We start from the raw sequence: 12986 nt of genomic DNA, 5'->3' as shown, positions 1-12986 counted from the left end.
TTTTGAGGGAACGTTTTATCTCCCTTACCTTTACAACCATGGCAGCATAAGTTACATCTGCCCTCCACAGTTGTGGTTTAGACCATCCGACCAGTGGATCTGCTTCATCGTTGTAAACAGGAAGGGATTTAAATGAGGGAAAACATTGCTGTATCTCCTTTATGGTTTCTATTTCCTGTTCCAAGATACGGAGAGAGCTACCTTCACCCTGTAAATAAAGAAATCCACAAGCAACAGATCATGATTTGAAATGTATTTGTTCTGACAATCAAAAGCCTTAGTGAATTCCTTAGGAATACCAAGAAATTGATCCCTGTAATTATATTGGGAAGGACAATCATGAGACAATGTCCTTGCCCACCCAAATTTCACTAATGCAAAAATGCAAAAAGTTGACTATAGTGCCAAATTAAATCACACTTCTGAGTGCCCTTTCAGTACAGATGGCATTGTGTATCATAAAAAGTGACGATGCGGGATATCCAACAATGGTTGATTTCTGTAGCCTCCAATGTGCTTTTCTTGGTTCAAATGAACCTGGTATTTGGTTAATATAATAGCTGTGCTTGGTCCAGGGCAGTTTCAGAGCACAACAATGTTAGTGCCTGGTCTCTCACCTTCTTATGTAGTGCTATGTAGTCCAGCTGGACACCAGTCTCCCCAGTGAAGAAGTTGGTGCCGTTGTAGCAGTGAGTCAGCATGGCCCAACAGTAGGGAGAGTGCGGAGGGGAGTGACAGGAGTCCCCTGGGCCCCCAAACTGCAATAAGGGACTTGCATCCTTCAGACCTTCAGAGCAGGCATCATAATAATTGAGGAAACCTAGAGGTGAGGAAACATTAACTTGGATAATGAAAACTACTGCAATGCAAAAGACTGACAGTTGCTCTTTGTGCAGGAATGATAAAATATAGACCAGTTAAAATGGACAGATTTCTGTCCGTTGGTTGTTTTAAATAATGAGTTGTGGATCACAGGCTTTTATGCAAGTGCGACACTTATTTGGAAAACATTGTCCAGCTCCACATTTCTGATTGGCCTCGTCTGACCAATCAGCGAGTCTGATTTTCTTAGTTACTAGGTCAAGTGGGCTGTGTCCCATGCAGACCCCTGATAGGTCAGAAAAGAAAGGCATAAGCCAATGCAGTGCACAGGCATATGGTTATGAGAACAAGTTTTCCCACAACATTTTGCCAACAAATGTGTCATTCTCTTCTATTTTTTGGTTGTGGACACCGTTTATTGGAATTTCTTCCAGTGGATTTGGATCTGGTCTAATTTTAGTGTCCTAAACTAGCTTACCTCTAAACGTCAGTGTATGATAAGGTAAGAAGTGCATCTGTGATTAACAATTAAAACCCACATTTATCAAAATTCTAATATTTTTTTAAAATACAAAAATCCTTGAAAAAAGTTTTTGGTGGTAAGGACATTAAAGTGTCTACAAAACTTTTCTATTTGGTGTTTACTTTCTCCTAAGTCTTTTTACCTTACTTGTAGAACTATTAAAGATACACTATCATCATGTGGGAGTGACTTTGGGATACACAAAGAAGCGTGAACATAATTTAACAAGAAAGCCTTTACCTTGGATTGTTACAGTAACATTGTCAAAATCATGATTGTTGGGTTCATTCCATGTTTCAAAGTTCCACTTGGAAACATATCCTAAGCCATACTTATCTGCAATTTAAGTTGAAAACATTGTGTTACAATGACAAAAATCCCAAGGCAATAAATACATAAAGGCTAAGGTAAGAAAACCAATTACTGGACTGGACTGAAATGCTTTGAATGCCAAGAGTAAACAGGGCAAACGTTTTGTGTGAACTGTGCAAACCCTTTACTTCAGACGTACCAATGTACCTCTTTGCCAGAAGGGAGACCATTTTTTTCCACTCCATCACTTGCCTTTTGTCCTCAAAGTCAGTGAAGTATCCACCAGCGCTTCCCATCAACTCAAAGCCTGAAACAGACACACCTTGAAGTTAATCACCTGCCTTTGGTTAGAACTAGCTTAGAACGAAAAAGCAGTTGTTTATATTGAACAAACAGGACACAGTAGTGTTTCCGGCATTTGGGCCAAAATGGAGTTTGGCATTCCTTTTCTAGGCTTAGTTCCCACTTACAATGGAAAGCTGAAAGCCCCTGAGCAGGTGATAACTGCTGACTGTCTCAGAAGTTGCTACTGCCCTGTCTGTGGTGTCCCAAACCTGTCCGTGGTCTGGGAAAGAGGAACCAAATCAACTGATGTTACCTGGTCTCAATCCATTCTGCCACAACAGGTCAATAAGTTTATCCAGCTTGGTGAAGTTGTAATGTGGTTCTTCATTTACAACACTACAAAACACAGAACAAAAAGAAAAGTAAAAACCTGCTTCAGTGCACCCATACTAAACTGTCACGGAAAGGTCTCAGTATTTTCAGCTGGATGAAAATCAATACAATATACGAGATTTCTTAAAATTCTACATCTTAAATGCATGGAAAAATAAATTCTTTGGAATACTGTGGAATTTATTTTATTTACAAAATGTAATAAAAGTATACATAGTAAAAATAATAATAATATTCATACATAATAATAAAATGTACATATTGCAAATGTACAATTGAAAGGATATTAACAGATGTTAATGTTACAATTACATTCCTCTTTTTCATCTCTTAACCCAATGCTAGGTTCTTGTAAATTGTCTACCAAAAACCAGGAGTATTTTACCCAAAACTCTAATTGGAAATGAGAAGAGCACTTTGCTGATTTAATACAATCTGTGTGTAGTGTTGGGGCAGCAAAGTGGCACAATGGCTAACATTGATACCTCACAGTGTTGGGGCCCTGGGTTCAATTCCTGGGGTGCTATCTGCATGGAGTTTGTATGTTCTTTCTGCATGAAGTTGTCATAACACTTTAATTTGAAACATGACACAAAGAAGAGTGTCACACATGGAATACAGTATGTGGTTTAGCAAAAATATGCATTAATGCAAAGGAATTACCCTTGATCCTTCAATCACAGAAAAGAAAAAGGCTATGGTTATTCATAACAGCAAGCAGAAATTTCAGGTATGACCAGTTATTCATGTCATGTGTCTGGCAAGTGCTGTGTCGTTGTATTTCTACAAGTGACTGCGTTTTAGAGGCTCTTCTACAACTGATTTCCTGTTACTCCAAACACATAAAGAGCTCTTGTGTGCCGTTAAGTGCTTGTCAAATTCAATAGACTTTAATATAATTAACTGCACAGAGATCACAGAATGAATCAGAGAGACTCTGTGTACTAGGGGAAATTAATGGCAAGCTTCTGCATTCAAGAACTAAACATGAAATGCTTAAATAAACATAAATACAATTAAACAATAATTAATTATGTAGTTTGTCTAGCACAACATGGACAGCTCAAATATAATATTCAATATTTATAACAACAATCAACATTAAATTCATTTTAACAATGTTTTAACTATACTTGTTAGTTTGAACAATTAACAAGTACCTTTTAAATCTTATTTGAAATCTTTTGAACAACAGTGATTTTTTAATTCAGTTACCATTGTTTCCCATTGGTTCTTGTAATAATACAAATAGAATAAAGATGGGAAAAATTAGAATCCTAAACATTTGCACTTGGTTTTAATCCTCTTATACATGTTATGAAGTCTTTCATCTGCTGTTTTGCTCTGCTCAAAACAGTTTATCACTGAATGGCACCTGCATGATTCACTCAGACAGCTCTTGGCCAATCTAGTTTTCTTCCCGCCCTTGGTGGAAATAACTGTATGTGCAGATTGAGAAGTGACTGTGTGCACAAGTGCCTCTCAGGAGTTAATGAATTGTATCCCTAGTCTTCTAAAAGTTGTGTGTAGCACTCAATGGTAACATAGGAAATATCCTTTTTCTTTAACAAGAAAGAAGAAACAATTTTCACACTATGTTCAAATAATTGTGTAACTTGACAATGTTCTAGTCATCTCCACATGGTTCCATGGCACATAAAGTCTCAGTAAACAACAGCTCTTTGAGATCTTTATGTTTTATAATTGGAATTGGGAAAGATCCTCATTGCAGTGAACTTGTTAGTTGCTTGAGTGAGTCGCGTTTTTTAACGTGGTGGGTATGTCAGTCTATGAAATGTCCTAATGGTAATACAGTAATTTAAAAAAGAGCAAAAGAGTTGGTTAGGCCTACCTCTGAAACAGAATTCCTAAAACTAAGCGTCACCTAGACATCAGCAGATTTCTTACCATAAAATAAAGTTTTTTTTGGAAAAAAAACTAAATATGAATTGTATTAGCCAAAGATGACTTTAACAACATGCATCAAACTGAGGAAGGAAAAGTTATAGATTAAACAATATTGGTATAGATGAGGCACATGTTTTACAGGTACTAGGAATAATTACGATAACAAATTTCCAGAATATTCTTCCAATTGGACTTGGTCTTTCAAGATAAAAAAATTGGAAATGGACTGCACAATTGCTAATATAGCCTTCATCCATAAAATTGGGGACATAAATGAACCAATTACAGACCAGTTATTGTGTGCACAGATATGGAAAATTGGAACAAAACCAGAGGATCACCTATATGGAAATAAACTCTTGGGGAATAGTCAACATTTAGAAAGGCCAAAATAAGCAACAATAGTAATTGACACAAAACAAATGCTAAACATAAACATGGGAAACACTGACATCTTCTAGACAATTTCTAGAAGAAATAACCTATACCTTACATATACTCTACCTAATAATCAGTCCAGGGCAGAGCAACCAAGTATTTAGCAAAGTACTTTGCTAAATGTTGAACAATTCTAATATCTTAATGCCACTGGAATGCCTTTGTAAATATTCCTTTTATACATGCATTCCTTGTCATCTTATAGTTCAGTCAAAAAAAAACAAAGATGAATTATTGCCTTTTACCTCCTTTCATTTCTTATATGAGAAAAACATTAGCCAAAACAAGAAGGAAAACAAGAAAAAACAAAGGTAACAAAGTTTAACCAAATAAAGACTTTATTTGCACATGTTCTTTCTTCTTACTGAAAATGTGAAATAAAAAAGTAAACATTTTTTATGTTTATGTCATTTCTAAGACTTCACAGAAACGGGTTGGTACCAGAAGATACAGGAAGATGAAGAACATGTTTGATCAATTTAACAAAAGAACAACATTTTATTAATATTAATCTGCACAAATACTCTACACCAGAAGAGCAACCAACTTAAATTTTGTCAAGTAAAAGCCCAAGCAGTACATGACTTTGTCATTTAAACATTTACATTGAAATTCAGTCAATGGGTTCTCTTTAAATTACATGGTTAATGAATATATAAAGTACTGGAAGAAATCACAGAGGTGACACTTCTGTTCCACCAGAATGCACTTGTTATCAAGCAGTGTATGTATCTGGCTTTACAATATGCGAAACTTACTGATAAATATTTTTACTACAAGTAATTACATAAACCAACAGCTTAAACCTGTATGGTCTTTTTTGATCATCACTAATTTTCCATTAATTTTAAATTGTTTCCCACTGGCTCTTGCAAAAAACAAAGTTAATGAGAAAAACAAGCAACCTGAACATTTTTACTTGGTTTGAATGCTGACTTTACTATAGTTAAGTCTATCATTGATGTCCCTGCTAAAAAAAGGGTTGACATGGAATAGCACCTGCCCAGCTCTCTCAGACAGCTCTTGGGCAAACAAGTTTTTATTACCTTCCTTGGTGGAAATACGTGCAGCTTGAGAGGAGATGAAGGGCACCTGTGCCTCACTGCAGTTAATGAATTGTATCCCTCGTCTTCAAAAAGTTGTGTGTAGCACTTAATGGTTAACAAAGAAAAAGAAAGATCCTTGTTTGTTTAACAAGCTAGGAGAACATACTATGTCCAAATAATTGTGTAACTTGTCAATGTTCTAGTCACCTCCACATGGTTCCACAGCAAAGAGATACTCAGTAAACAACAGTTCATTAAGAGCCCTATGCGTTATGAAATGGGAAATGGGGATGATTCTAATTACAGTGAACCTGTTGCTTGACTGAGGTACAGTACTGTCAGGAATTTAGGTTTATTTGGCTGTAGAATTCAGGTCTTCTTCAGACACACATGCTGAGGTGAATGTAATGAAATTATTTTGTAGCACGTCTATCTCTCAGAGCTGCCTCATCCTGGTAAGGGCCCAGGAAGTACAAGATTTGGCTACAACCTGGACAGGACACACAGTCAACTTAGAGATACCAATTAACTTAGCGGTTATGGATGAAACTGGAGAAAAACATGGCAAAACTTATGCAAATGTGATGGGAACGTACAAAGCCAGAAAGCATCTCCCTCTTGAATGAAACCTAGGACCTAGAGCCGTGAGGCAGCAGGGCCAAATGTACAAGGAACACTTTTCAGGTTTAAGAGGTGAATTAAAATGAATTATGAGTATGATTTGGAACAAGGTAAACCACAAGATGGCTGTTTTACCCTTATGAGCTAATGTAGTGCAGCTGTTGGGGAAAAGGCACTGTATTCTAGCTTAGTGGGGCATTTTGGTTCCTATCTGTGTTTTTTATTTAATCTTTCACCAGCCACTCACCAGTATCAATCACCTCATCACCTGCACTCAATCAACACTCTCACTAAAGAAGTGATTTAGTGTTTGTGTGATTAAGTCACTGTAGTGTATTTCCAGTGACTTAATCACACAATGATAATGATAGAATTATCAATTATTCAACATGATACCAAAAACTTCTAATCAATATCCAAAATCCTTAAACGTGATATTTATAAAGACATGCACACATAAAGAAATATGTTTCTTTTGATACTCAGTATATTTTAGCTCTTTATTTTGACTCTTAGCGTCTTGTGAGGCAGGATGAATACACTCCCTAGGGGAGGGAGTGTTTCCATTTTCTTCTGCTGGTAGCTCCATGCCCTTGTTTAAGTATTTTTCTTGTTTATGAACAAAGGAACACCTACAGACCATCTCTTGTGTAGTATAATCCTTGTGAGAATGTTCTGTCCAAAGCACTGCCTGGCAGGCTGCTACAAAAATATTCTTTCTCATGTATATCATACTACATTCATACATTGCATTTTGCTCATTTAATAAAGTTTTACAACCAGAGAAATCTATGGCAATAACAAGACACTTATGATTCTAATGTATCCATTAAAAAAACAGTGACTAGTGACTACCAGCAGGATGCTGAAGATCAGATCAACTTTATATTTAACCCACCTTTGACAATGGTTTACTTACCCCAGGTTAAGAAAATACAGAAGCATTTTCATGTCTGTGAATTATCTTAAGAGAAATAATGCTCTTTGCCTAGCTAACATTTGTCAATGTGGCTTAACTTTTAAATACTGATGGTGTCATTTGTTTGACCCTTGTGATTATTTACAGAATCGTGCAGTTCCTGTACTGTGTGTTTTTTCACAAAAAAGTGCATCTGTCACCGTTATTCATCAGTATTTTCCCTGAGAGAAAACAGCCTACTCCACATAAAATTAATTAGATTTAGGGATTTCATCCATTGACACACAATGAAAATTCAACACGCTATACCAGCCCAGAGTATTACTGAGTATTACTTTTTACACTTTATCTTGACACAAAAGTTGTAGTTTTACACAACTTCACAAGCACTGGAGTTGTCTTCAATTTGAGTATCGGAATATAACTTTGGTTACTCTGGAAATACCTGCCTACAGAAAGGATGAGCAGGAGGATGGCAAGACCACATTGAGGACAAAGAGATTTCTGTCTCTTTGGGTCATAGTGCTATTATTTATGCTATAGTCAGAAGGTAATATGTCAGCACTGCTGCTCTAAATAAATCAATTTTATTTGCTCTGAATAAATCCTTAAAGGTATCACTTTCACATGCAGTTCCTATGGTAAAGTACAGATTCATCTGTAAGGGTCATCCACAGCAGACCAGACAGCCCACCATTCTGCAATCTGATGACATATAATTCACTTTGTCAGCACAGGGAGGACAAAATGCAACATAAGTGTAGGTCTACTCTGGTATGCTGTCATTACAGGGCACCATAAACCTGTAATCACCAAACACTAAACTACGTTATGAAATGAGAAGATCATTAAAGAATTAATCAAGAATTATTTTGTTGAACTAAAGAGTACTTAAAAGTTTTAGTACGTTTTAGACAACACACAAGCATAAGAAGCTTTGGAGAAGTAATTTTGGATATCGTCTTTTTAAAATAAAACATTTTAGAGAATCGTTAACCTTTACCTTTTTAAAGATGAAATAGTAGGAGAGTATGATTCCAGATACAACAGTCCTTCACCACATTTCATACAGCAGAGAAGCAGTGTCAGAAGAGGCACTCTTTAGACTTAAAATCTAAATATTCCAACCTTATCCTAATGTGCTCTAATTTTTTGTAGGTCAGAACTACATTGATATCTCATTCACAACCCTTCATCTTCAATCTATATACCAATTAAATTGTGCCTAAATCTTTGTGTCTTAGAAAGTGAACACCCAGACAAAGCTTGTCATTTTGAGAAAGCCCAGTCTTACATTGGCACCTCCACATACCAGTGTTTCCCCATGATTATTTAAACTCATGTATGTATTCTACATGTGTGCAATATCACAAAAAACAGAGGAAAGACATTTACTGGTGAGATGCAATCATTAATTGCTATTACAATTAGTTGTGCACTTTGTCTGCAAAATACTTGCACTAATTTTAATATAAGAGACTTAAGATGGTGGCTTCATTGAGGATCTGTAGCGTTGGTAGGTTTCTAGGACTTAAAAACACCGTCTGGTACTTTTTATTCAGAGACTCCCTTTACCATTGATCTGTGTGGCAAGTGCAGTAATAACATAAGTATCCATGGCAACTGTCCCTGCAGAGGAAGGCCTACTGCTCTCTGACAGGAGAATGAGGCCTACGTCTTGCTGAAGCATCCACTACCGGCAGACTGGCGCTCTGTTGCAGACCTCAGCCAGAGCAGATGGCATCCCCCAGCAACGAAGGCATGGAACAGACAGCAGCAACAAAGAGAAAAGGCTTAGATGAAAAGGGTAAGCCTTTATGTCTTTTTTTACAGAGAAGGATATATCATTTTGCATTCTCTTGCAGCCTATAGTATGTTCTCAACAGAAGCAGCAACTACTGAGACATAAACATAACCGGAGGTGCACGAGGACAGAAAGTATTACTCAAAGAACATGCTGGTCATTGTTTACATACTGTATGAGCTATAATTCCTCAGGGCTTCTTATTTATGATTGAACAACTTCAACACCCTGCTCTGGTTTTCAATTCTCATGTTTAAATGTAGATATGATTAGCTTATGTGGAATTAGAAAGGAAAAAAAATGCAGAAAAAGCAAAGCAGTTTGCCTATTTAATGGATTCTCAATATCTCAAAGTTAGTATTAAAAACATTTTAGAGTATTGTAATTGCTGCACATGTCAATAACTATGTAAATGAATGCAAGCATGAATGAAGACTGGCTTGATATGGCCTGGGCGAGAGTGATTATTAGTGACGGTGTGTGTGACGCTGTAATGTCAAACTTCTGGGGTCATCTCTCATGTTTTTTTACAGTCTTTCTATATTTTCTCACCTTAGTTCTTCAAATTTCACAATAAAAACAGCACCAATAAAGACTCAGTACAACTTAATTAATTAATAAAGCACATTTATTTAATTTATTAAAATGACTGAAGAACTAATATTGAAAAAGTGTGAGATTTTATTGGTTAATTATATTTAATTTAAGTCCAGTTTTAGCAAATTAATTTCATATTGTGTGCAGTTTTTCCATAAAGACTGAACTCAAACATCACTGTGGAGAAGTTTTAAATATTAATTATGAAATTCAGACAGTGATAGTACTTCCAAGAAGAAAGTAAAACATATATTAATTATACATTAATCAAACAATTTAAAATTTACTAAATTACAAACGTTTTCTTGAATTTGCCCAAGGAATACTTTTTAACAAAGGATGATAGTCGTCTAAGTCTTAGATATGGCCTGTGTTGCTAGCACATATGAGGCTCTATGATACAGATAACCAGGATACATAGTCTACAAATAATGTTCCTAAATTATTTTTCTTCAATGCATTAGAATCACTCACACAAGCTTGTGTCTTTACGTAAATATCCCATAATTTGTATTATTAAATTAGTTTTACAAGTTCCTTATATGTTTATAATAAAGCCCCCCACTGTAAATTTTAAACGGAACACTGTACTATGGTATACCAGTAACAATTGCCTGTATGAAAACTAAAATACTGTGTGACAGAAACTGAAAAAGCCTTAGGATTCAATTCAGACAGGTATTAGACTACTCTCATACATTAACTGATACATGCAAAGTGATAAGACCATAATATAATCATATCCAAATTAATGTTTTAAAGATGCAGCTGCATCATCAATTCATCAATTATGTACATGCACACATACTATTATTCCTTTAGTAAAATCAGAGCTGTACAGAGTAATAAAAATAACAGCTAAATATTTTGTCAGCTATGAAGATGTAACATTAAAGAACATGAAAACTGAATGTAAAGGAATAATATTATGATGAGTTGCATCACGGTGTGAGACAGTAGTTTCCAGCAGTGTAGCTACTGTATCTGACATTTAGGAACAGAGGAAAGGAAAGAACAGCTCTCGTGAAATCATCCCTCACACCACACTGAAAGATGACCTAAAGGAACTAGGCTTATGCAACCATTTAACAGAAAAAGGGGTTTTACTTATAATAATAACTTACGTTTGGCCAGACTACTCTTAAATTGAGAAACACTAGCAATCAAAAACTAATACAAAATAAAAACCATGCCTGTGAGTTAAGCTTAGGTCAGTAGATATCATCTTATTGTGTGCTACTCAGCAGACGCCATAACAGAAGTAATGTCTGGATTTGGGGTGGTACATTGGTGCAGTGGCTAGCATTGCTACTTCACAGTGCAGGGGCTCTGGGTTCTGGGTTCAATTGCTAGACTGATGTGCCATCCACGCGCCTGCTGCTTAGCAGGATAGTCTACAGGTGCCCCACAACTCGGAACTAGACGAAATGGTTAGAAAATGGATGGATGTCTGGGTCTTCAGTCAAGGATGAATCCAATGTTTTCAATTATCTGCTAAAAACCTAGTCAGACGTTTAAAAACATGTCCTTTTACCATATTTATGAAATCAAAGAGTATCACTACTTAATCCCACTTTTCTTGTAATCTTGTTTTTTGTGTTATAATGTATATAGGAGTGAAAACCTCACAGGGCTGATACTGCACTAGGAAAATGGCATGAGCCATTGCAATTTAAAATATTCAGCTGTCATTCGTCAGAAAAGTTTTCTGACTATTACTACAATAATTTCTGAACTTGCAACAAAACAAAAAACACTGGACCCGTACATAGCCGTGTATTGTACAGTATGTTCTAATCCCTGCTGCAGACACCGCTGTTGTGCCTGGACAAGGTACTTTACCCCAGTTGCTCCTGTCCACCCGGCTATCAACATGGTAAACTGCCTCGGGGGTCGTGTTTTCTTTTGTCCTCTTAACGATACAGAAAGATGGATGAGTTCAGGTCCGATGAGCTGTAGTAGCTCTGGTGTGGACTTTACCTTTTTTTTTTACTATTTAATGCATGATGGTTTTTGCTTACAGTCAGCATCCAGGGTAGTTACTGTGGTGGTCCTGCTTAAAACATAGTTACATGTTATATGCTTTGCACTGTTTAAAATGTAATTCAGTTTTGCTGCAGTCTAACTAATACATATGTTCTTTTGATGATTCATACCGCTCCTTTAAAAAAACAAAAAAGCAGAATTATTTTCTCAGTCATTAGGTACAGAGTATCATAAAGCATGTGCCATGTAACTGCTGAGATTACATTTTTTTGTAAGCAGACAAACTGCGTCATTTATAAGCACCCCAATTGAAATCAACACAGTAGGAGCACTAATAGTCACAGGCAAAATTGTAAATCAAATGCTTCATTTGTGAGTCACGTGAAGGACTATTGCACAGTGAGTTAGAATTAGACTTCAGTCTCCAGCTTTTATGCAGACATTCTTAACTATGACCAATGTGATCCTACTTCCTCCCACGAAGTTACTGCTGCTGTGATTATGATAGCTATAGTCCGAGTCATCTCTCATTGATAAGTCACTGTGATTCTGAAGTACTTCTTAAACGTTTAAATTGAGAGGATGAAAACAATCACAATGATTTAAAAGTTAAAATTAGAAATTAAAATTAAAACCTTTCATACCTGTAAAAAGTTTGAATAGATGCTTTCCATTATATGGCCCATTAAAATTTCATATGAAAAGTTAACAGCATTTTAGAAAAAGTAAAGGCCTCTAGGCAATCTATTAAGAGGTACCAAAAGTTCCATCTCAGAGATTAATATTACAAAATTTCCAAAAGGCTTTTTCTTTTCAATCCCAGATTTATAAGGTTGTACAGGAGACAGTGCTTTCAAAAGTAGTAGTGAGTTATTTTCCATTCATGTTTTTAATTGAGGATGCGTGCTGTCATTCCAGAAACAGCACACTCATTTATCCATGGTAATAGAAAAATCAGTTATACCCACTATATAACAAAGAAGGCAGTGTCACATGTTCAGTCACAGTTTCTGCTTCAATACCTAACAAGACATTTACAGAAATGAAAGCACACTTTTCACGTGGATGTATGTCTCTCTCCGTATCATCCAGCAATTGATTCAAACGGAATTCAAACAGAATGTCTCTTGTGATTCCAGCAATAGATCAAGTGTTTAAAGTGTACTACTGGCACAGCAAACCAATTGGCTTTGGTTGGTCAGCAGCTTTAATGTTTCTTGCAGTGTGAAGGTAGTCTTTTTTTCAATCCTCCTTTTCACATGGCTTTAAAACATGAATCAGAATATATTTTCTCTAATTTATCAAGGAGCAGTACATATGTGAGAGTAAACT

General features: G+C 36.1%; 1 protein-coding gene across 2 annotated transcripts in view; it reads right to left on the bottom strand.

Moving 5' to 3' along the window:
- idua (alpha-L-iduronidase) overlaps positions 1–12986 on the bottom strand; it is a 37465-nt gene that overhangs the window by 9648 nt on the left and 14831 nt on the right. The window contains exons 1-6 of one of the 2 annotated variants that reach the window (XM_088910600.1): positions 5728–5832; positions 2256–2338; positions 1857–1964; positions 1586–1681; positions 618–820; positions 29–208 (exon numbers count right to left, since the gene is read on the bottom strand). In XM_088910600.1, the coding sequence (XP_088766726.1) occupies positions 29–208; positions 618–820; positions 1586–1681; positions 1857–1953 (576 nt within the window). In that variant the 5' untranslated portion in view covers positions 1954–1964; positions 2256–2338; positions 5728–5832. Of the gene's footprint in view, positions 1–28; positions 209–617; positions 821–1585; positions 1682–1856; positions 1965–2255; positions 2339–5727; positions 5833–12986 lie in introns of those variants that run through there. The other variant, XM_088910599.1, reaches the window with a different exon arrangement.

The sequence above is a fragment of the Atractosteus spatula genome, chromosome 3 (assembly GCF_055471065.1).
Source record: "Atractosteus spatula isolate fAtrSpa1 chromosome 3, fAtrSpa1.hap1, whole genome shotgun sequence".
Classification (NCBI taxonomy): Eukaryota; Metazoa; Chordata; class Actinopteri; order Semionotiformes; family Lepisosteidae; genus Atractosteus; species Atractosteus spatula.
This window is presented reverse-complemented; position numbering and strand designations above follow the sequence as displayed.